Source organism: Rhinoderma darwinii, chromosome 5, assembly GCF_050947455.1.
Source record: "Rhinoderma darwinii isolate aRhiDar2 chromosome 5, aRhiDar2.hap1, whole genome shotgun sequence".
Classification (NCBI taxonomy): domain Eukaryota; kingdom Metazoa; phylum Chordata; class Amphibia; order Anura; family Rhinodermatidae; genus Rhinoderma; species Rhinoderma darwinii.
In genome coordinates, this window is record NC_134691.1 from 155883765 (window position 1) to 155909367 (window position 25603).

Genomic DNA, 25603 nt, shown 5'->3' on the forward strand with positions numbered 1-25603 from the left:
TTCAAAATGGATTCTGAAAATGTCAAAAGGATTCACTAACATCCACTATCTAATGTCTATAGATACAAATCAGTATCAGTCCCTCATTGTCTCCCATCAGGGGAAACAGAGGATCTGTTAGGTTGGAGTTCAACTTGTCTGAACCTTTTCCATCAATATAAGTTGTATCAGAGGTGCTTGGCAGCAATGTTCCCTCTGAGTCATGGCAGCTCCGGAGCGCAGCAGTTAGGGAGCAGGGCAAGTCTCCATCAATGGTGGGCGATCTGATGGCCAAATGTAATACCCCCAGTAAACGCTAATATAGCGTACTAAGAAAATAAGAAAACGTATTTTAAATTAGTTTTAATTACTTTTTTAAATACTATAATATTACAAGTACACCAATAAAATAGACTGTTATAAACACCAATTATAGGCATCAATGAAAGAATCCCTCTCTTATACCACTGTCCCTATAGATAGCGCCACACAGACCCCCTGTAGATAGCGTCACACACAGCCCCTGTAGATAGCATCACACACCCCCCTATAGATAGTGCCACACACATCCCCTTGTAGACAGCATCACACCCAGCCCTACCTATAGATAGCGCCACATAGCCTCCCTGTGGATAGCGCCACACACCCCCCCCCCTCTGGATAGCGCAACACCCCCCCCCCCACTGTAGATAGCACCACACACAGCCCCACCTGTAGATATCATCACACTCAGCCCCCCTATAGATAGCACCACACAGCCCCCTGTAGATAGCACCACACACAGACTCCCTGTAGATAGCGCCACACAGACCCCCTGTAGATAGTGCCACACAGACCCCCTGTAGATAATGCCACACACAGACCCCCTGTAGATAGCATCACACACCCCCCTATAGATAGCGCCACACACATCCCCTTGTAGACAGCATCACACACAGCCCTACCTATAGATAGCGCCAGATAGCCTCCCTGTGGATACCGCCACACACACCCACCTGTGAATAGTGCGACACACACAGGGGGTTTGTGTCGCACTATTCACAGGTGGGTGTGTGTGGCGGTATCCACAGGGAGGCTATGTGGCGCTATCTATAGGTAGGGCTGTGTGTGATGCTGTCTACAAGGGGATGTGTGTGGCGCTATCTATAGGGGGGTGTGTGATGCTATCTACAGGGGGTCTGTGTGTGGCATTATCTACAGGGGGTCTGTGTGGCGCTATCTACAGGGGGTCTGTGTGGCGCTATATACAGGGGGTCTGTGTGTGTATATAGCGCCACACTCAGCCCCCTGAACATAGCGCCACACAGCCCCCCTGTAGATAGCACCACACACAGACCCCCTGTAGATAGCGCCACACACAGACCCCTTGTAGATAGCGCCACACAGCCCTCCCCTCTTGTAAATAGTGCCACACAGCCCCCCCTTGTATATACTGCCACACAGCCCCCCTTGTATATAGTGCCACACAGCCCCCCTCTCTTGCATATGGTGTCACACTGCTCCCCTCCCTTGTATAGAGTGCTACACAGCAATCCCCCACCGTGTATATAGTGCTACACAGCAATCCCTTCATGTATGTTGCCACATAGCCCCCCCACAAAAAAATGTTGTGCTTACCTTGCCCCGTTCCTGCAACGGACAGAGCGCTGCACAGCCTTGCGGGCGGGACGCTTGAGCAGACCACTGTGATGCAGTGGCATAATCTTGCCGGCCTGCGCATGGAATCTTCCCAGCGCCTTAGAGGCTGCAGGTCTAACATGGCCTGCAGCCTAAAGTATTAATTTGTATCTGCGTCCTGAGGACGCAGATACAAGGGAATGTGGCTGTTGCTAGCACTGGGACCCCCTCCGGTGCTAGCGCTGCCGCCGCGCCGCCCTTATAAGGATCCACCACCGCATCCGTCCGCTGCCCGTGACAGTGCGCGGGCTTTAAAGTTTAGTGAGCGGTGGACCGTGGCAGCCGCGCACCTTATAGGAAACGCTGCTTGGCAGCCCCTTATCTCTCCATGTTTAAATCATATGCACGCTTAGCTAAAGGTTTATGAACAAAAAACAGCTAAGCTGAAAGCTATCACATGTCTATGGCTAGATTTACCTACACAGTACACCACAATAGCAGCTATAATGAAGTCCTACGCTCAGTACAAATGTGAGTAAAAGACTGATGCTATAATGCGTAACCTCTCCCTCACAAGGAACTTGTTCAAACTAGTTTTCCAATTTTGCTAATTATTTGCATGTTATTTTTTAATCTTACCTGATTTTTTTTTAGCATTCAGATGTACATTTTTATTTTTACGTAACATGTTTTCTACTTGTCCGGCTTTTCGAAGATGTAAAGGATACAGTTACGTTTCAGTGCATTCAATTAGCAGCGAACTATGGCAATAGTGTTTAGTGTCTATTATAGAGTTTATCTCTAAAGTTTAGTATGAAACTAGAATAAGGTTTTCTAATAAATTGCCCCATTGTCTGACTCTATTCGGTGAAGTCTTATGTAGAGTAATGTGACATCTCTGAATATCTTATTTATTAGTCACAAATCTTTGCTTTCTCCTTGCAGTCCTGAGATGTCTTGGAATTCCTGCACGACTTGTTACCAATTATTTTTCTGCCCATGACAAGGATGCCAATGTGCAAACTGATATCTATCTGGACGAAGATGGTAAAACTAACACTGCACGTACAAAGGACAGTATCTGGTAGGTTATATGGTCATTTATAATTAGTTTTGCATGATTAATAGTCAGAGAATTTGACCTGCAAAAATATGGAGAGATGCAAAAGTTTGGATTCCGAAGTTTGTTACTGAGAACTGGTCTGCTTTAGTTGCTGTGGAGTAAATGAGCTGCGTTGAAAACATTATGATGGAGTAATATAAGTTATATTATAATTTGGGATATCTTCCTCTATTTTGGCCCACAATAACTTAGTTTTCACTTTGGCTTCAGGACCCATTTAGTGGAAAAAGTGCCCTGGGCAATCCACTCACAAGTTTTTAAAGTGAGCACATAATACTGCCAATACGCAACCCACATAATACCACATATTAAAACCATATAGCGCTCAAATAATTTACATAATCCACATAAGACTCCAATACAAGAGCTACATAATAAAGTCATAGACTACTGGCAGGTGAAGTGAATAACATTGATTGTCTTCATACAATGGCACCTGTCACGGGGCCCTATGTATTAAGCAGAAAGTGACCAGTCAGTTCTTGAAGTTGGTGTGTTTGAAGCAGGAAATATGGGCAAGTGTAAGAATATGAGCGACTTTTACAAGGCCCAAATAGTGATGGCTGGGTCAGATCATTTTGGAAATGGCAGGTCTTGTGGGGTGTTCACTGTATGTAATGTACATACCAAAAGTGGTCCAACGGAGCACATCCAATAAACCAGCTACATGGTCATGGGCACCCAACGCTCATTGATGCGCATAGGGTGGGAATGTTAGCCTGTCTGGTCCAATCGCTCAGAAGAGCTTATATAGCTTATATAGCACAAATTGCTTAAAAAGGTAATACTGGCTATGATAAAAATATATCAGAAAGCACAGTGCATCACAGCTTGCTGCATTTTGAGCTGCATAGACGCAGCCCGGTTAGAATGCCCTTGCTGAACCCTGTCCACTGCTGAAAGTGGCTAAAATGGTTATGCAACATGTAGAAGGAATAATGGTTGGCACTACCATTAGCTTGCAGCGTCACAGATTCCTGTGCTTGTGCTTACTCGGACTTGTAGTTCGAGAGCCTTTGTGTAGCGGTGCTCAGTGCGTATAGAAGTAAGATTTTAACAAATGTCAACATGTAGAAGAATAGACAGCACGGCACTCACCACTTGCAAGAAAGGTTTATTTTTATTCTATATTAAGGCAGGCAACACGGGATTAGAAGACCATAGAGCCTACAACCGTTTCACGTCCTTCAGACGCTTTATCAAGGCATACTGGGCTTCAGTGCACACACACTTAAATACCCACACCTTGTCTCATTTACCACTTCCGCTTCTCACGGCAATATATAAAGAGTGCAAATATTTATAGAAAATCATGCATATTCTAAACAGCAGGTTAATAGACTGAGTATAAAGTGGAAAACATACCTATTTAAAAGTTTTATTTTAGAAAAGCAGATAGGTCGTTCCTATCATTCAAACCCAGAGGTCCTAAAGCCTCCGTTTTTATTATCCAGTTTGCTTCAAAACTTAATAATTTAACGTGTTGATCACCACCATCCCGTGGGGTGAACACCCGCTGTATGCCCGCAAAAGACAAGCATTTCGGATTACCTCCATGTACTTCCCGTATATGGGTTATCAATCTCGGGGAACCCTTTCCTGTACCAATGGAATACAAATGTTCTCGAACGCATTTAAACAATGGGCGTATTGTTTTTCCTATATAGAAAAATTGGCAACGACAAAACATGGCATATGTTCATCTGTCCACAAAATGAACAGTTTCCACATTTGTGGTTATCTATTGGGGCTATATCTTTAAGCCAATTGCTGTTTTTATTTTGAATTGCCGAAAACGGCCTACTACTAGTTCATCTCTCAGATTTTTGCATCGTCTGAACGAGACCACACGGGGATGACATGCTTTCTCCGCTAAATCCAATAGAAAGTAGAGATCCCTGCTCCCTTGTGTACCAAAAATGTTATTGAACAGAAAAGTAATGTTGTCAACCTCTTTAATGTGGCATTATCCACTGATTGCCTTTCACTTTTGGCCAAAGGTTTAAATTATGTGGTGTGTGGAAGTCGTGTGATCATAGATAGGTACGGGCGGGAGCCTTCCCATGTATACAGTGTACAGCTAGTACAGTGCAGCCAGTTGCGGACTAGTAGGCCAAAACTTTCTAGACCAGTTCGTGCATCAGGGATGAGCGTCCTTGTGACTCTGAGACAAAAGTGAGTGAGCCAGCCATCATCTAACTGCCTGAGCCATGTCTAAGAGCTGTGCCTCTCATGTTGAGAAGCCTTATTGTTTTTCCTGCTGTGGACACCTGCCTAGTAAAGTCAAGTTGCCAAAAACTTCTGTCTTCATGCCATCTTTGCTACGAAACATTTGCACTGAGATTTACACCACTACTTATCGCGGCCACACCTTATAACTTGGCATAGTCAGCAGGATATTGCGGCCCAAGAGAAGAAAAGCGGACACTGAAATTTTGTTGGATCCAGTTAGCTGAGACTGTAGACCTGACCACAGCTGCGCATGTCAGTTTGTGATGAAGCCAGGATCAGTCAGGTCGCAACAAGTGGGATTAACCAGGTCGCAACAGGCAGAATTGACCAGGTTAGGCAAAGTTGAGGCGGAACGGTGGGGCACGCTTCCATTGCATGAGACCTTCCACATTTGGCAAGAGTAGTGGATCCAGTAAAAGTTAATGGCTCCATACAACCAAGATGAAAAACAACAGAGACTGAAAGGCACAGTAGTGCAGTTCAGTCATCAGAGAGGTTTTGATTTTGTCTCCATTAATGCAACCAGTGAGGAGGTGTTAAAGGGGTTTTTCCAAAATCACAAGTAATCAGCGGTGGGGCCTGAAGCGATCAGAATATGATCACCTATTCCTTGGATAATTTATGATTCTGGGAAAACCCCTTTAACCCATTAGTGACCGCCCATAAGTGTTTTTACACCTGCCACTAATGGGCTTTATTCCGATGCAGTAGCATCAGAATAAATAAACGCCGCCGAGAGCAGTTAAATCTCCCTGCTTGAACGGGCGAGATCGATATCAGTATCGATCCCGCTTGTTTAACCCCTCGATGCGGCGCTCATAATCGCATGGTGTCGGTGTCTTCTATGGCAGCCGGGGGCCCGTCTAAAGGCCCCCAGGTCTGCCTCTAGTTAATGACTGCTAGGACAGGCAGTAATACACTGGACAGGCAGTGCACTAATGCAAGGCAGTAATGGACACATGGACAGGCAGTATACACTGCAATACAGATTGCAGTTAATTATAAAAGCGATCAGATAATCGCATAGTAAAGTCCCCTAGTGGGACTAATAAAAAAGTAAAAAAACGTTTAGTCAAAGTTTTTCCCTCTGCAAAATGCTTTATTATGAAAAAACTAAAAAAAAAGTAAAAACATTACACATATTTGGTATATCCACATCGGTAACCGCCCCAACTATAAAGTTATTACATTATTTAACCCACTCGGCGAATGCTGTAAAAAATAGAATAAGAAAACAATGCAAGAATTACTATTTTCTGTGCATCCTGTCTTAAAAAAAAATGTGATGAAAAGTGATCAAATGTACTCCAAAATGTAACCAGTAAAAAAATTAAAAAGTTATTGCTCTTCAAACATGGAGACACAAAAACAAATAATTTTGAAAAAAAAGTGTTTTCACTGTGTAAAAGTAGTAAAACAAAAGAAAACTATATAAATTTGGTATTGCAGCAATTGCAACGACTCGCTGAATAAAGTTTTCTGTTATTTATACCACACATATATTAGGACACACAAAAAGAATTGCAAAATTGCTGTTTTTTTTCTATTCCCCCCAAAAAACAAGTTAATAAAAGTTAAACAATAAATTCTATCTACCCAAAATGGTGCTTTTAAAATATACAACTTGTCTCGCATTAAAACCAGACCTTATACAGCTATGTTGACGCAAAAATAAAAAAGTTATAGCTCTTTGAATGAGATGATGGAAAAACTTAAAAAATACCTTGGTCATTAACCCCTTTCCTGGCATCCGCTGTATATATATACGGTGCTGTTGGGCAGGGGCTCCCGCAACACGCAGTACCATTACGTTGCGGTAATGGTTTCAGGCTCAGGGGCAGAGCCTGGAGCATTACCGCCGGGTGTCAGCTGTATATTACAGCTAACATCCCGCTGTAATGGCAAGGACTGGAGCTAGTCTCCGATCCGGCTGATTAACCCCTTCGATGCTTCGCTCAATAGAGAGCGCAGCATCTGAGGGATTTTGAGCCGACAGGCAGCCCAGCGACATAATAGCTGGGTTGCCGATGGTTGTTATGGCAATATGAGGCATAAAAATGGCCTCCGGCCCTGCCTTGTACGGAAGCCTATGAGGGTCCTCATAGGCTTGCTGTCAGTGGATCACTGACAGCTCTAATACACTGCACTACGTATGTAATGCAGTACATTAGAAAAGAGATCGGAGGTGCAGACTTTCAAGTCCCCTACTGGGACAACTAAAAAATGTAAAAAAAAAAGTTAATAAAAACGTTGTAAAAGACGTTGTAAAAACAAAGAAAATAATGAACGTTTAAAATTAAAAAATCCCAAATGTATTTTTTTCCATAATAAGTCTTTTATTATTGGAAAATACGAAAAAAAACAAAAAAAACTATACATAATTGGTATCGCCACGTCCGGATCGACCCAAGCTATAAAACTTTTATGTAATTTATCCCGCATGGTGAACGCCGTAAAAAAAATATGAAAAATAACGCAGGATTGTTGTTTTTAGGTCACATCTCGCAAAAAATGGAATAAAAAGTAATGAAAAAGTCACATTTGCACAAAAATAGTATATGATTATGGAAAATAGAATATGGCGACATAAAACAAATTATTATTTAAAAAAAAGTGATTTTATTGTGCAAAAGCTGCAATACATGAATAAAACGATATAAATTTGGTATCACTATAATCTTATCAACCCGCAGAATAAAGTTAACATGTAATTCATGGCGCACGGTGACTTGTGGTAAAAAAAAAAAAAAATCCAGAATTGCTTGTTTTTGTCATTTCCTCTTCAAAAAATGTAATAAAAAGTGATCAAAAAGTCGTATGTGTCCCAAAATAGAACCAATAAAATCCACAGCGACGCCACCGCCCCATCAACCAAAAAATAAAAAAGTTATGGTACTAGTAATGCGGAGCTGAAAAAACATCCCGATGGGCAGGCCGGAGGGGAACATTACAGTTTCAGGGCCCTAGTATTTAGGAACCAGGAAAGGAAGGGAAGGGACATAGCATATCTGCTGGAAGCGAGGGTGCCCATCTTATACCAGCGCAACACTTTCCCAGCAAAAATGACCAAACTACTAAGAGAGCTAAAGTCCCCAAAAACTGCAGAGTGTTACAAAAGGGGCATAAGAAAGAATACTGTTTATCAGTGCGACACTGGCCTGTGCATAAAGGTTGGCTTCACAATCTATGGATATTTTTATTATTTACCCCATTATTATACCCTCTTATTATGCCCTGATGTACTCTGCACAGATTACTTATGCCCCCACATTATAAACTGAAATACCAGTACTAGTCAAACAAAACTACCAAGCAAAATCCATGCTCCAAACGGCGGTCCTTCCCTTCTTAGCCCTACAGTGTGCCAAACAGCAGTTTACATCGACAAGCAGGGCCGGCCTCAGGCTAGATGGCACCCTGTGCAGAAGAATTGTTTTGGAGCCTCCTCCCATATTACATACCTTCTACACAAATAATGCCACCGTATACTGTTCGCATAAACACCAGCATATCCTGTACGTATAAATAATGCTGCCATTTACTTTATACATAAATAATATGTCTGTAAAATGTATACATATATAATTCCGCCATATACAGTACACATTAATACTACTGCACATATAAATAATATCCCTGTGTACTGTGTGTGTGTGTGTGTGTGTGTGTGTGTGTGTGTGTGTCTGTGTGTGTCTGTGTGTGTATGTATATATATATATATATATATATATATATATATTGCCATATATTGTACATATAAAGTCCATCATATGCTGTAAGTATAATTAATATAATCACTTTATACTCTACACACATATAACGCCGCTATATATTGTACACACATATAATACCACTATATATTGTTTGTATAAAAATACTGCTATATACTGTACACATATAATATAATTATATTCCCTACACACATATTATACTGCTCTATACTATACTCACATATAATACCGCTATATACTGCATACACCTATAATATTGCAACATACACTACGCACAAAATACTGCTACACAGTCTACACACGTAATACCACTATAAACACACTATATACTCTACACATCACAGTTTTGCAACTATTTACACAAAAGCACAGCAAAAACAGTTTTGAAATCATTGCTGCGAAACTACAATGTGTGAATATGCCCTTACAGTATCATATGTACACGAGAATCATATATATCCACATGCACCCAGATTATATATATATATATATATATATATATATATACACATCTTTATAAATAGTACATTAGCACACTAGGACCACATGTGGGATATTTCTAAAAACTGCAGAATCTGAGCAATTGCGTTTCTCTTGTAAAACCTTCTGTGTTGCAAAAAAAAATTGATTAAAAATGTATTGTTGCAAAAAAAAAAATGACATTTGTAAATTTCACCTCTACTTTGCTTTAATTCCTGTGAAATTGCTGTTTTTAAAATGTGGTGAATTATTGGGGGTTTCTAAGATATAAGGCCCACAAAGCCACTTCACAACTGAACTGGTCCCTGAAAAAATAGCCTTTGAAATTCTCTTGAAAATTTGAGAAATTGTTGCTAAAGTTTTAAGCTTTGTAACATCCTAGAAAAATAAAAGGATGTTCAAAAAATTATGCCGACGTAAAGTAGAAGTATGGGGGATGTTAATTAGCAATTATTTTGTGTGGTATACAGGCAAAGCAGATTCATTTAAAAAATTTTCGCCAAATTTTGATGTTTTTCACAATACTGAATGTATCAAGCAAATTAGCATAAAGTCCAATGTGTCACGATAAAACAATCTCAGAATCGCTTGGATAGGTAAAAGCATTCCGAAGTTATTTCCACATAAAGTGAAACATGTCAGATTTGAAAAATGAGGCTCTGTCAGGAAGGTCAAAAGAGGCCACAGCGGGAAGGGGTTAAGGCCTACAATAGGCTTGTTACTAAGGGGTTAATTTCCTCATGTGGCATGCCTGAACACTTGGAAAACATGCAAGCTGGGAAATAGATCAATTAAGCAGGTGAGCATGGTGAGTAGGCCCTGACCGATGGACCAAAATTGACTATTAGGCCAGAAATTGCTGGACCAGCTCCTACATCAAGGAGGAGCGCCCTTGGCTCTATCTCCAACAAATTAAGTGAGCCAGCCTCCCTGAGTCTTGTCTAAAAACTGTGCCCCTCATATTTAGAAGTGTTACTGTTTTTCCTGCTGTAGTCGAGGGTGTCGTGAACACTCGCCTAATCAATTTGAGTTACCAGAAATCTCCTGTCGTCATGCCATCTTTGTCGTGACCCATCTGCATTGGCCCTTACCTATTGGGGGCCACATCATACAAAAGGTTTCCTACTCTGATGAATCATGTTTTCATTTACATCATGTGGTTGGCTGGGTGCATGTTGCTCACTTAACTGGGGAAGTGATGGCACCAGGATCAGTGGTGTAGCTATAGGGGTCGCAGTTGCGACCGGGCCCCCAAGCAGGCCCCCCGTTGCCACGCAGCGTGCTGATACAAACTTTGTATGTGCCGTGATGCCGGCACTTCCTGATTACGGGCATGGTTTGTTTAGACGTCACAGTCACATGGTACACTAAGTGTACCATGTGACCGTGACGTCACGTGAGGGGGGCATTCCAGCCACTGTGGAAGAGCCGATGCGGAAGAGCATGGAAGACTGCAGGTGAGCTGCAGAGGGGGCCCGTAATGTATGTGTGTTATATTGTATTGTCTGTTGTATTGTACTGTCTGTGTTTGCGGTCGAGAGAGGAGAGGGGGGCTTTAAATTACAGGCCCCCCTCTCCTCTCTCCACTGCAAACACAAACTGCACGACACAATACATTACAAACTGTGGTTCGCACTCCCGCTGGGGGGTCGTGTGAAGTCCTCCGGGGGGTCACGAACCACTCACCCAGGTCATGCTTCCAACTTTATTTGCATGCTCAAGACGCAGATCCAGTTGAATTTAATCCTGGAGCAAGGAGTTGACGGCTCCTTCCTCTAGCATTCACTGTGCCGTGAGCTATTAGCGTCTCGGCGCAGACAAGCACGATTTAGTGACATCATCGCGCCTGTCTGCGCCAAGTTACTCAACACAGGGCAAAGAAGGAGAAGGATCTCCTCCACCCATCGTGGGAACGGGGATAGGTAAGTAACTTTATTATTTTTCTATTATGCACATATTTGAAGGAATTATACTGTATAAGGAGGGGTTCTAATATGGTGGCAGCTATGAGGGGCATTATACTGTATGGGGGACTGATATGGCAGCAGCTATGAGGGGTATTATACTGTCTGGGGGGCTGATAAGGTGGCAGCTATTATACTGTATGGGGCTGCTATGGGGGCATTATCCTGTATGGGGGAATTTATGAGGGGTATTATACTGTATGGGGTCTGCTATGGGGGGCATTATACTGTGGAGGGGGGGTAGCAATGGGAGCATTATACTGTATGGGGGCAGCTATAGGGAGCATTATACTGTATGGGGGCAGCTACGGGGAGCATTATACTGTATGGGGGCAGCTAATGGGGGGCATTATACTGTGGGGGCGGCTATGGGGGGAATTATACTGGGGGGCTGTTGGGCAAGGCAGCTGGCCATAGGCGCGGCAGGGGTCTTGTGGTGTTGTGGAGGGGTAGGGGGGCCCAAGCTGAATTCTTGCACCAGGGCCCATGGGCCTTTAGCTACGCCCCTGACCAGGATGCACTATGGGAAGAAGGCAAGCTGGCAGAGGAAGTGTGATGCTTTGGGCAATGTTCTGCTACGAAACCTCGGTTCCTGGAATTCATGTGGATGTTATTTTGACACGTACCACCTACCAAAACAATGTTGCAGACCACCCTTTCATGGCAATGAACTTCCCTAAAGATTTTCCCTAATGGCAGTGGCCTCTTTTAGTAGGATAATTTATGAGGGGTATTATACTGTATGAGGTTTGCTATGGGGGGCATTATACTGTGGGGGGGGCAGCTACGGGGAGCATTATACTGTGGGGGGGGGGTAGCTATGGGAGCATTATACTGTATGGGGGCAGCTATAGGGGGCATTATACTGTATGGGGGCAGCTACGGGGAGCATTATACTGTATGGTGGAAGCTAATGGGGGGCATTATACTGTGGGGATGGCTAGGGGGGAATTATACTGGGGGGGCTGTTGGGCAAGGCAGCTGGCCATAGGCGGGGCAGGGGTCTTGTGGTGTTGGGGAGGGGTAGGGGGGCCCAAGCTGAATTCTTGCCCCAGGGCCCATGAGCCTTTAGCTACGCCCCTGACCAGGATGCACTATGGGAAGAAGGCAAGCTGGCAGAGGAAGTGTGATGCTTTGGGCAATGTTCTGCTACGAAACCTCGGTTCCTGGAATTCATGTGGATGTTATTTTGACACGTACCACCTACCAAAACAATGTTGCAGACCACCCTTTCATGGCAATGAACTTCCCTAAAGATTTTCCCTAATGGCACTGGCCTCTTTTAGTAGGATAATGTGCTCTTATACAGAGGCGTAGATAGGTATTCCCTCACTCGGGCAAATATACATTTTGGTACCCCTCCCCTTCTAAAGCGAAAATACAAGCCCGATCCATGGAGGCCCCACCTTAAATCTTACAGCACTTAAAGGCTATGTACACCTTTGAAAAAGTTTGGTTTTTTTTATATAAAAATGTGTATCAGTGTGTTTGGTGCAACTTTTTATTAAAAATTATTTTTACTTTTTAAGACACAGCTGCTTTGTAATCAGTATACAGAGCAGCTGTATCATGCGCTGAGACCTGAATCCGTCAAGTTAGAGGCACTGATGGGTTCAGTGACAGCGGGTCCTGCATGATTCTGACACTCAGGATCCACCGGTTATCGATCACATCTAAGTTATGAACTTAGATGTGATCTGTAACAGCTCTATCCTGCTTGTCAGAGACACGCAGGACCCGCTGACACTGAACCCGTCAGTCCCGCTGACCTGACGGATACAGGTTTCAGCGCAAGATACAGCTGCTGTCTATACAGGATGCAAAGCAGCTGTATCTGAAAAAGTTAAAATAATTTTTAATAAAAAGTAATTGAAAAGTTGCACCACACACACTGATACACATTTTTATGGAAAAAAAAGTTTTCAAAAGGCGTTCATAACCTTTAAAAGATCTAATGCTAACGTCTTGGTGCGAAATACCACTGGACACCTTGAGAGGTCTTGTGTAGTCCATTCCTCAGTGAGTCAGAGCTATTTTGTCGGCACGAGAGGGACTGACACCATATGCGGCAGGTGGTTTTAACCTCTTAACGACTGCCCACTGTCTTTTGGAGTCGCCGTAGAAGAGGCTTCTGAATTTAGAACTGCCTCCTAAATACAGCTGGGATCGGGAAATACTCAACATCGGCTGTTTGAACGTTTGATCACAGCGGTCCATGACCACAGCATGATCAAAGGGGACTCCCCTCTTCGATTGCGTCACTGGAAATGTAATCGGAGATTAGGAGAAACCCTCTTCAGTCAGCCCTGGGGACCTAGAAAGGAACCCGGGACTGTCTATTCAGTATGCCTGCTGTTAGGGCACAACAACAGCCTGTGTCATAGTGACACAGTGTAATGTAATAGTACACAGGAGTATGCTAATACACTATAAGCAAAAAATAAAGTTATAAATAAAGTTATCCCTTCATGGGATTAAATAAAAAAATTTAACAAAATGTCAAAAATGAAAAAAGCCCTTAAAAATTACTTAGCGTAAAATACATTTTATTGCCCAAACATTACATACAAACAAAAAAAAACTACACATATTAGGTATCTACAAGACCATAATAATCTGAAAAAATAATTTCACAGGTCATTTAGCGTGAAACAAGACAGGGATAAAAAAATAAACAAGAAAACTATGCTAAAAATTGCATTTTCTAATACTCATGCCGCAAAAATAAATTATATATCTTACACAGTACATTTTTTCTACCCCCAGACTGCAAAAAATAATATTTCAATTTCTCCCGCATAAAACAAGGCCTCATATATCCACGTCAATGAAAAAATAAAACGTTTTGGCTGCTGGAAGGCAGAGAGGCAAAAACTGAAAGGTCATTAACACCTTAATGACCGCCGATAAGCCTTTTCACGGCGGTCATTAGTGGGCTTTATTCTGATGCAATAGCCGTTTGACGGAACTGCATCAGTATAAAGTAAACAGAGCAGGGAGCCGATAAATGTCCCTGCTCTGAGCTACCAGAGGTAGCTGAGGGCTGGGGGCATCCGTGCTCGAATGTGTGAGATCGATATTGGTATCGATCTCACCTGTTTAACCCCTCAGATGCGGTGCTCAATAGCGTGCACCGCATCTGAGTGGTTTTGGAGAGAGGGAGGGAGCTCCCGCTCATCCCACCGACACCCGGCGATAAGATTGCCGAGTGTATGTGTCTCCGATGGCAGCCGGGGGCCTAATAAAGGCCCCCAGGTCTGCCCGTCGTAAATGCCTGCTAGGTCATGCCGGAGGCATGTCCTAGCAGATGCCTGTCCGTTTTAAATGGACTGGCAGTAATACACTGAAATACAGAATTATTGCAGTGTATTATAAGAGCGATCGGCTGATTGCATATTAAAGTCCCCTAGTGGGACTAGTAAAAAGTAAAAAAAAGTTAAATAAAGTTAATAAAAAAAATGTGAAAAAAAAGAAAAATGAAAAACCTACTTTTTCCCCCTTACAAAATGATTTACTATTAAAAAAAACACAATGAAGCAAAAAAGTTACACATATTTGATATCTCCACGACCGTAACGACCCCGACTATAAAGCTGTTACATTATTTAACCCGCACAGTGAACGCAGTAAAAAATAAAATAAAAAACAATGGAAAAGTTGCTGTTTTCTGTTAATCCTGACTTTAAAAAAATTTGATAAAAACTGATCAAAAAGTCACATCTACTCCAACATGGTACCAATAAAAACTACAAGTTGTCCTGCAAAAAAAAAAAAGCCCTCACACAACTGCATCGGCGGAACAATAAAAAAGTTATGGCTCTTCAGATATGAAGACACAATAACAAATAATTTTGAAAAAAATGTGTTTTTACTGTGTAAGTAGTAAAACATACAAAATCTATACAAATTTGGTATCTTTGCAATCGTAACAACCCGTTAAATAAAGTTATTGTGTTATTTATACCACACGGTAAACTACGTAGATTTAGGATGCAAAAAAAGAGTGGTGAAATTTCAGGTTTTCTTCCATCCCACCCCCAAAAAAAGTTAATAAAAGTTAATGAATAAATTATATGTAATCCAAAATGGTGCTTTTAAATGGTGCTTTTAAAAAGTACAACTTGTCCTGCGAAAAACAAGACCTTATACAGCTATGTCGACACAAAAATAAAAAAGTTATAGCTCTTCGAATGTGACGGTGAAAAAACGTTAAAAATGGCATGGTCATTAGGGCACACAATGCAAGCAGGGGGAAGGGGGTTAAGGGGTTAATGTTATGACAGAATAGTGTATAATACCTTTTAATTATGCTTGTATACTCTCCTAAATTGTCCAGGTGTCCCCTAAAAAAGGGGAAATTTCCTGGACTCCCGGCAGAGCAGGCTAGCCTCTCACAAAATGCTGTGTGCAGGTATACAGAACTTACAGAACTTTTACGGAGGTAGCTGCATGTGTATTTATATTGCTCCCATTGTTTTCAAATAAAGCTGTATAAATATGTATGTATTGAGCTTCCCCTAGTGGTGGCTAAAGGCATTCAGAGTTTTAATGAATTCTATGTCAACATGAAGGGAGGCATTCTGCTCACATTGTGATGAGCACTCTGCTGGTAGCATTATTCATTGGAGGTACCTTGCTGGCAGTATCGTTTATGTGAGCAGCAGGGGCGTAGCTAAAGGCTCATGGGCCCCGATGCAAAAGTCCTTCTTGGCCCCACCAACTTTTCTTCATGGCCGACAGCCCGCAACTTTCAGCTGCATCTTCGGGTGTCTATAAGTGACCCAACGATGCAGCACTAGCAGACAGGCGCGTTGCTAATTTATTAAAACGTCAGGGGCAATAGCCCCAATACTTATGTCCTGTGTGTGTGTGTGTGTGTGTGTGTGTGTGTGTGTGTGTGTGTGTGTGTGTGTGTGTACAGTCATGAACCACAATTCAAAAGCAATGTCTTTCTTTAACGGAAGTGTACCAACAATTTTGTCCACGACTGTATATATATATATATATATATATATATATATATATATATATATAGAAAAACATAGAACACAGCAACGGCACCAGGACTTCAGAGTAGATGAAAGCAAAAGTGGATTTTATTCACCTCAGTACAGCAACGTTTCGGTTCAACAGGAACCTTTCTCAAGGTTCCTGTTGAACCGAAACGTTGCTGTACTGAGGTGAATAAAATCCACTTTTGCTTTCATCTACTCTGAAGTCCTGGTGCCGTTGCTGTGTTCTATGTTTTTCTCTATTGGAGTTTGGGGAATTGATTCACCCCCAGGCAACGAGCACATGGCCTGATTTTCTGGAGACTATTGGAGTGCTGTGTTCATCTACTATTGGACTGTATATATATATATATATATATATATATATATATATATATATATATATATATATATATATATATATCGGATACAGAATATCTATAGCCCTATGATCCCTATAGCTATGGAAAGGATTAGATACAGCAGCTCAGCAGACAGTATCACACATGATAGGATTAGATACAGCAGCTCAGCTGACTGTATTACATATGGTAGGCTTAGATATAGGACCCAGCAGACAGTATCACACATGATAGGCTTAAATACAGACAGTATCAGACATTATACGCGAACGCCTCATTCACACGACAGGGTCCGAGTGTCGGCCGATAAAATCGGCCGATTTGGGCTGTTTTTCCCGGCCAGTTTGCATCCGTTTTGCATCCGTTCGGATTCCGTTCCGGGCCGTGTTGCCGTTTTTAACGGCCGATTTTGACCCGTTTTGCATCCGTTTTTTTCCCTGTCCGTTTTAAAATCGGATGAATTTCATTTAAATTTGTTGCCACACACAGCCCTTTGTAGATAATGCCACACAGCCCCCTGCAGGTAATGCCACCCAGCCCCCTGCAGGTAATGCCACCCAGCCCACTATAGGTAATTCCACCCAGCCCCCTATAGGTAATGCCACCCTGCCCCTTGTAGGTAATGCCACCCTGCTCCCTGTTGGTAATGCCACCCAGCCCCTGCAGGTAATGCGACCCAGCCCCCTATAGGTAATGCCACCCAGCCCCTTGTAGGTAATGCCATCCTGCCCCTTGTAGGTAATACCACCTTGCCCCTTGTAGGTAATACCACCCTGCCCCTTGTAGGTAATGCCACCCTGCCCCTTGTAGGTAATGCCACCCTGCCCCTTGTAGGTAATGCCACCCTGCCCCTTGTAGGTGATGCCACCCTGCCCCCTGTAGGTGATGCCACCCAGCCCCCTGTAGGTGATGCCACCCAGCCCCCTGTAGGTGATGCCACCCAGCCCCCTGTAGGTGATGCCACCAAGTCCCCTGTAGGTGATGCCACACAGCCCCCTGTAGGTTGCACCCATCCCCCCCCCCACATTCCAGGAGAAGTCACTGACTTCAATGTCCATATATGGACAGTGTAGTCACTGACTTCTCCTGGAGAGGAATTCCCTGCCACAGGTCGGGAATTCCGCTTCAGAAGTGAGTGACGTCACTGTGTCCATATATGGACAGTGTAGTCACTCACTTCTCCTGTAGCGGAATCCCCGGCCATAGAGTCTGGGATTCCGCTGCAGAAGTGAGTGACATCACTGTGTCCATATATGGACAGTGTAGTCACTCACTTCTCCTGTAGCGGAATCCCCGGCCATAGAGTCGGGGATTCCGCTGTGGAAGTGAGTGACATCGCTGTGTCTATATATGGACAGTGTAGTCACTCACTTCTCCTGTAGCGGAATCCCCGGCCATAGAGTCGGGGATTCCGCTGCAGAAGTGAGTGACATGGCTGTGTCCATATATGGACAGTGTAGTCACGCACTTCTCCTGTAGCGGAATCCCCAATCCGCGGCCGGGGATTGGGGATTTCGACTCCTCCAGGGAGCAAAAAAAGACCCTCCTCCTCCTCCTCACATGCACTCTGCACTGTGAGGAGGAGGAGGAGGAAGAGAGAGAGCGCCCGAGCGACGGAATACATGGCCATCACTCGGCACACATTCCGTTGATGGCCGTGTATTACCCGGCCCCATTGACTTCTATGGGAGCCGGGCGGCCGGGTAAACGGCCGAAAATAGGGCATGTCACTGTCTAAACACTTCAGTATCGTTAATGTGTTAGTATAAGACAGCACATAGTGATCTAAAAGGATCCCTATGCGCTGACTAAATGAATGGAGAGGAGTGCATGGCGCTGATTGGTCAGCGTCCTACACTCCTCTGTACAACGCCCACTTGGTCTAAAGTAAAAACACGCCCACTTGGGCATTAAGAAACTCATTAGCATAAATCTAAAAACACTAATAAAGTGGTGAAAACAGATCGTTTTTTAAAATAAAAAGCACCGCTATCCCCTACATTATAGCGCCGATCTCCTTATGTAGGAGATAGGGCACTTATATTGTGGTGACAGAGCCTCTTTAAAGGGATATTCCCAGAATCGACAATTATCACAGATTCACAGGATAGTTGATAATTGTCTGATTGCTGGGAACCCCACTGCTGGGACCTCCACCGATCGCGATCGCTCGGCTGTTTCTGTCAGTCCCATAGACAATGAATGGAACGGCGGGTGAATCGTTGACTGCGGCTTTAATTAAGCTCCTCCTCACTGTGGGGGTGCAGTGAGGAAAAACAGGGGGTTTGGCACCCCAATTCCTGCAATCAGTGGGGGGACCCCGGATGATTAGGCAATTATGACCTATCCTGTGGATAGGTGATAATTGTCGATCCTGGGACAACCCCTTTAATGTCATAATCATTCACTGATGCTGGTAGTACGGTAAAAACAAAAACACATTATTATTTCAGATAAAAATGCAATTATGACATATCACTTCTGCTTCAAATGTTAAGGGTTTCATTTTTTAAGACTCAGTTTCAGGAAATCTTTTGAGAACTATCACTATGGAAAACCACAGTACGAAATGTAAACCGAACTTGTTTTTTAGAGTCAGCCAGCTTGTTGATGAGCAGATCAGCGTATTTGCAGGCTTGTAAATCAGTTGTTATGATCTTAGGCAGCTGTGACCAACCATACATTTCCCCTGCAGTGGTCACTGTAGCGAAAATTAAGTATTACATGCCAGCTATTCAATTGAATGGCCGTCCATGTAATACTTCAACAGGTTGGGTCTGCTAGAGCAAGATCTGCTCCCTGCTGTGATCTGGCCAATACAGGGGCATCTTGAGCAGGAGACCCCCTCTATAAAGTACCTATTCCCTAATAGGGCAAATGGAAAGAGGTTGTCTTCATGAGCAAGTTACTTTAATGCCTCATTCAAGTCAGTGAGAAAACATAAAAACTGGTGGCATGTTTGAAAACCAACATGCCAATAGGAAATCAAAGTTCCCATTCGCACACATTGCATATTGGTACACCTCAATGCAACCGTATAGCAAAAGGTTAGTACTTAAAGCTGCTAGTTGTATCATGTTTGTGTGTTTAATTTCTTTCCAAAAATGTGTTTGCTTTTGTTTCGGTATATCCAGAATTGTTTATTCTTCACACTTTTGCACTATAATTTTATTTTATTTTTTTTAAATCCAAGAGTTTTTTATTTTTTTAACATGTTATGGAAAAGTACAAAACATAGCATCGGAGATGGTTCAAGGTGTAGAAAACAGTTCACATGTTGCATAATAAGCAGAATAATATACATAGGTACATAAATGCTAAAAAAAACAAAAACCTTGTCATTGTATTTGAATCATCAAATGAATTTAAGTGTTGGATAGCTTATTCTTTGATGATAATTATTTACGTAATATTCATATTTTGCTCAAAACTATTTTCTGATACATACTAGGTCTTTGCTTAAGGGAGTCATTCAGACCAAATATATACCAATATATCAGTGTTTGTACTTTGAAAATACATATACAGAGTAACAAGAGTAAATTTTAATAAACCATACAAGACATGACTGTATTAACAATTATAATATTATTGAATAGGCGTGCATTCAGGTTGTGTCGTATGGACTGTCAATCCAGACTTCCCATTTTTTAATAAATTGTTTATATTTTCATTGGCAAACATCTTTTCATAGATACATGTGGTGTTTAGTTGGGCTATTACTTATTGTATATGAGGTTGTGTTGACTTTTTCCAGTATCTGGTGATTATGAGTTTGGTAGACATAAGAAGATGGGCTATTACAGTTCTAGAAGTGGGATGGAAGGTATTTAAATGTAAAAATAATAAAGCCATTCTTGGGCTTATTTGTACATCTGTTTTCAGAAGGATTAAAATGATCCTTTGTGTTGCCAGCCATAGGGGTTGTATTTTATTACATTCTAGCAGAATGTGATATAAAGAGCCTTTATGTCCACAAAGTCTCCAACATGTGTTTGGACATGAAGGGAATATCTTATTTATTCTTGTGGGTGTATAATACCATTTTAAAGGGAACCTGTCACCAGCATTTCACCTATTGAACTTTACATATCCCTCACTGGCCACTGCTATCAAAATTTCATTGCCGTTATCCCCTCTCCTAAACTCCTCCTCCAACTGTAAATAACGGTCTGCAAACATTTTGCGCCTTTATAATCCGGTGTCCCGTTGTGCGCACACACCAGAATAGGACATCAATGCACAAGCGCGGGATTTTGTGTGCTGCGGTAAGGCGAGGAGCTGTCAATCAAAAGTAAGGAGGCGGGGTAAACTCTGGAAGACTTGAGGAATGAAGATTTTACTCTTTTCAAACGAAGATTTGACTTTTTTATGCTCATTAGCATACGGTGTGGGAACACTAATAAACTGAATACTAAAGCTACAGAACCGACTAAGAAGACAATTATAGGTTATATAGAAATTCTTCCCATTTGGTCAAATATTTATTTATTTTATTTCCAATTTTGTTATAAAAAAAAAAGCATATTCCTTTCTTTATTTTCTTAATCCTCCTAAAGGCAGATACCAGATCAGAACTCTGATTAGTGGTCATTGGTCGTTTGTACTGTAGAAACTCCCTGATTTGTAGGAACTTGACCATGTCTATTTAGTATTTGGTATTTAAAACAATTAAATTTTTAGGTACAGGACCATAATAAATGAAGATAAAGATTAGGATTTGTTTTCGGAGATTTTTACGTATGATATAATACAAAGCTAATGCCCTTTTTATGTAGTCTACTAACTGTTCAGAGTATAGTGTGACTTGTTTCCCTTTCTATCCTTGAATGAGAGCTCAGCAGCATGTTTGTAGATGCAACATACATGTCACCTGCATACATTAAACGTGACTAAATACTGTACCTTACTCCTGCAATAGTATTGTTCTTTCCCTCAATGGATAAGATTTTCTTATAATCTATCTCATGCATACTAAAGAGTAATTTCTTAGTACAGCAGTGTTCTTGCACTGTTTAAAAAATGCAAGATTTGTAGATAGGTTTCCTTGAATAATTCTTTTCGTATGCTTGTGCCTCATTATATTTCTCCATTGACAAGTTTTCCTTGATCCGAGATTTTATTCTTGCTTTGAAATGGCTTGTTAGACAAGCTTTAGATCCTCTCTGCTTCTTTCAGTTTCTGTTTTTGCCCATTATTAATGAAATGGTCAGAGTTTAACCATTCTGTTCTTTTTTTTTTCCTGACATTTTTTGCCGGTATAATTTTACAGATCATGAATGCGTAAGTGGCTAGTGGAATAAAATCAGTTTCTACATACTTTGCAGGGTGCAGATCATTTAAAAAGCAAAATGAACCAGAATTTGTAATGGAATCTTGCATACATTTATTGTATTCTAAAAAAAGATATTGTGAGGGACTAACATTAGGCAAATGAAAGTTACACCTTTCACATACTTTGTTCTCTTCCCCCTGTCATTCTAGTGAAGCTGCTATTATTTTATAGACTTTCTAACATGCACGAATATCAGAGTCCAAGTTTTCCTAAATAACAACTTAGTTTGGCCTGTTTTTGTCTTTTCGCAAAGGGGTACATTTTCATGTTTTACATTATTATTCCTATAATAAAAATATAATATAATATATAAATATAATATTTGTAAAACAAAAGGAGGGAGCAATCAAATAAGATCAAGGGAAGATTTATCAATACGGCTACATGGTCAAGCTTTGACAATAAGAAATAAAGTCATTCATTTCTGAAGTTTCTTCAACATTTTTTAGAGTGGAATAATGTAGAGCTCTTGTTAAAAGAAACTGTCTGGCCCCTAGTCTGGTGACTACTTGACTAAAGGTTGTTCTAGAACTAAAATTCACCAAAATAAACTGTTCTTTAAAGAAATATTTAAGTTTACCGGGAATTCAGGGCACTCCCCCTAACACCTGAACTGTTACCTTCTATGCTTCATATGTTTCTGAGATCCACTGCTGGCTCAGCACTGCCTACTCATTGCCCCAGCTCTGCTTCTATGGTGCCTGGGCTGGGGCAGGCTGCAATGATTGTGTGAATGACTGCACCACCCATGCTCTGTATTATTGTGTATTTTTTTTTTTAATATAGACTGCAAAAGCAGGGAAAGTTAAGGGTACCTACGTCCAAAGACATAACATGAAGCTCCTGGGCCTCAACGCCAAATCTGTAAAAGGGCTCCACACCTACCATGTGCCACTTATCATATTATTGTTTTCTCATGTGGCATAGGCGCCTTTGGCCCCACTCAGGCTTCAAGACTTAAAAGCAACTGCTACCTCTGCACCCTCTATAGCTACGCCCCTGTCTAAGTCACCTCTATTACTTTAGCTGCAACTCTTACATGCGCCCCCATTCTGCAGCACCATTTCCAGATCTTAAAAACAAAGAATTAGAGAGGGCATTGCCGCAAATAGGGGCCCAACTCCACATAGTCAACAAGCTCATAAATGTGTGATAGTCAGGTGTCCACATACTTTTGGCTAGATTGTGTGTGTGTATATGTATATATAGAAGTAAGTATATATATATATATATATATATATATATATATATATATTTATATATATATATATATATATATTATATATATATATATATATATATATATATACACTTAGTAGCAAATAAAATTGCCATTTAATGCCCAAATTATAAAAACATACAAAGCCTAATTAATATTCCCATATGCAGCCCAAATAATTACAACAAAATGATATATTATAGTGCCGACATATCACCACCATATAGTGCTTAAATAATATGCAGTATCCACATAATATTCCCATACAGTAGCTACATAATAAAGCAGTACCTTTGCTTTTAAAACCGCTTAATTACCGCCAATATTCATTTAATGGAGGTCATCAAGTGTTCTTATGCCACAACGCCGCCTTTTCACATTGCTGTGTCAAAAGCCTGGTTACGGGTGACCCGGGCTGAAATAAAAACAGATGTCCCAGTGGCTGAAATAATAACTTTAAGCAAACCCCCTCATCTGAGCAGTACTGCTGGGACCATTGTGATTAGCTACTGCTCTCTGGCTGGAATAGGTCCTCCTGTACATGCAATTTCCCGTAACTGTGACATACTCTGAGTATGGGTCCATGTGTTAACATGACTGCTTTTAAATAGCAATAATAATAATAAATAATGTTTGTTTCACCTAGGAATTATCATTGCTGGAATGAGGCCTGGATGACCAGACCAGATCTTCCAGTTGGATTTGGAGGATGGCAGGCTGTAGATGCCACACCTCAGGAGAACAGTGATGGTAAGTCTTTCCACTTAAAGATGATTTGTTACTAATTTAGTAATGCCCAATCTCCTAGCTAATCTAATAGGCACGGTCATTGAATAGATGTGATATTGGCAAATATAAACTATAGGGCAGATTTATTTTTATTGTTGTGGATTCTGGCCTAAGTTGCCCCTTTTTTTGGCGCAACTCAATTTAGACAAACATAAATTATATTATTTGCGCCAAAAAGAACAGATGTTTTTTGCTTCACTGAACACTTTTCAAAAGCGTCTAGAAAAAAGGTATGACATTGAATTTTGGTGGAAAAAAACTGACGTGAACTAAGCCAACCAAGGGTTGGTATAACGAAGAGAAAAGTGTCTAACATGTCTAGCTAGATGCGCCAAATTTATTACACAGCTTGCCACTGTGGCGCATTTTCTCCAGGCCTAGTCTGATTTTTTGCTGTCTGTATCTGCCTCTATGTGTTTAAAGGGGTCGTCTGGGCATGGACTACTAATGACCAATCCACAGGATAGGTCATCAATATATGACCGGTGGGGCTCCGACACCCGGACCCTGCACCGATCAGCTTTTTCGGTTGCCTCCGAGCACCGGATGTTATGCACTGTATGTAGTGTTTGGAGCTGGAACCACTGCATAGCGGCCATGCTACAGAACTGCAACTTTGCTCCCATTCACTTGAATAGGAGCAGAGCTGCAGTTCTGCAACTCAGCCGCTATTCTGTGACCGATGCAGCGGAGACAGCCGGAGCAGCTGAACAGTGCGGAGTCCAGGTATCGGACCCCTACTGAACATATACTGATGACCTACCCTGTGGATAGGTCATCAGTAGTCCATGCTCGGACAACCCCTTTAAGAAAGAAGTGTTTAACTTGTTATAATGTATGATTTTCCCAAACTGAGGGTAACGAACCCCTGGGGCTCATGTGAAGACCCCCAGGGCGTCGCTAGCCACTGACTAATGTCCTGGTTTCAACTGTATCTGCATCCTCAGGACGCATATAGTTTAAATCAAGGCTGGATAAAGGAGCTGACGGCTCCTTGCTCAAGCATTCACTTTGCCATGAGTGCTGAGCCGGGAGCATCTCGGAGCAGACAGGTGCGGTATAGTGACGTCTTCGCACCTGTCTGCGTTGAGCCACACAATAGATGAGTATGCATTTTAGTACTTTAATTAGCCACTATTGGGGCTGTGTGGAGGCAGCTATGTGGGTTTTAGATTATGTGGGGGGAGATGTGGGGCATTATACTGTGAGATGGCAGCTATGATGGGCATTATACTGCGTGGGGCATTATATTCTGAGGTGGCAGTTATGGGGATATTATACTGTGTGGGGACATCTATGGGGACATTTTACTGTGTGGGGGCAGCTATGGGGCATTATAATGTGGGAGGGCAGCTATAGGAGCATCATAATTATTTGGGGCTACTATAGGGACATTATATTTTGTGGGGCAGCTATTAGGGCATTATCCTGTCGGGGCAGCTATTGGGTTAATATTCTGTGTGAGGAGCACTAAGAGGTCATTATACTGAGTGGAGGCAGCTACAGGGGCATTATATTGTGTAGGGGCAGCTATGGAAGAGACTTGTTTTCTGAAGTACCGGCATCTAACTACGAATAATGTTGACATACATCAGACGAAATGGTGCTAAGTACGGTAGTGCGGGGTCCCAAACAAAAGTTTTGGCCAAAAGTGGGTCCCGGCTTTAGAAAGTTTGGGAACCATTGTTATAATGTAATGTTTTAATGTGCTACCAATTAAATTTCAAGTTACTGAAGTTGACAAGGAAAGTTATAAAACAATGACTATGAAGATATTTATA

The 25603-nt window shown here is 41.9% G+C and overlaps 1 protein-coding gene across 1 annotated transcript in view; it reads left to right on the forward strand.

Annotated features, from left to right (window-relative positions):
• F13A1 (coagulation factor XIII A chain) overlaps positions 1-25603 on the forward strand; it is a 152143-nt gene that overhangs the window by 67898 nt on the left and 58642 nt on the right. The window contains exons 7-8 of the mRNA XM_075828449.1: positions 2542-2680; positions 23680-23783. Coding sequence (XP_075684564.1) covers positions 2542-2680; positions 23680-23783 — 243 coding nt within the window. The remainder of the gene's footprint in view (positions 1-2541; positions 2681-23679; positions 23784-25603) is intronic.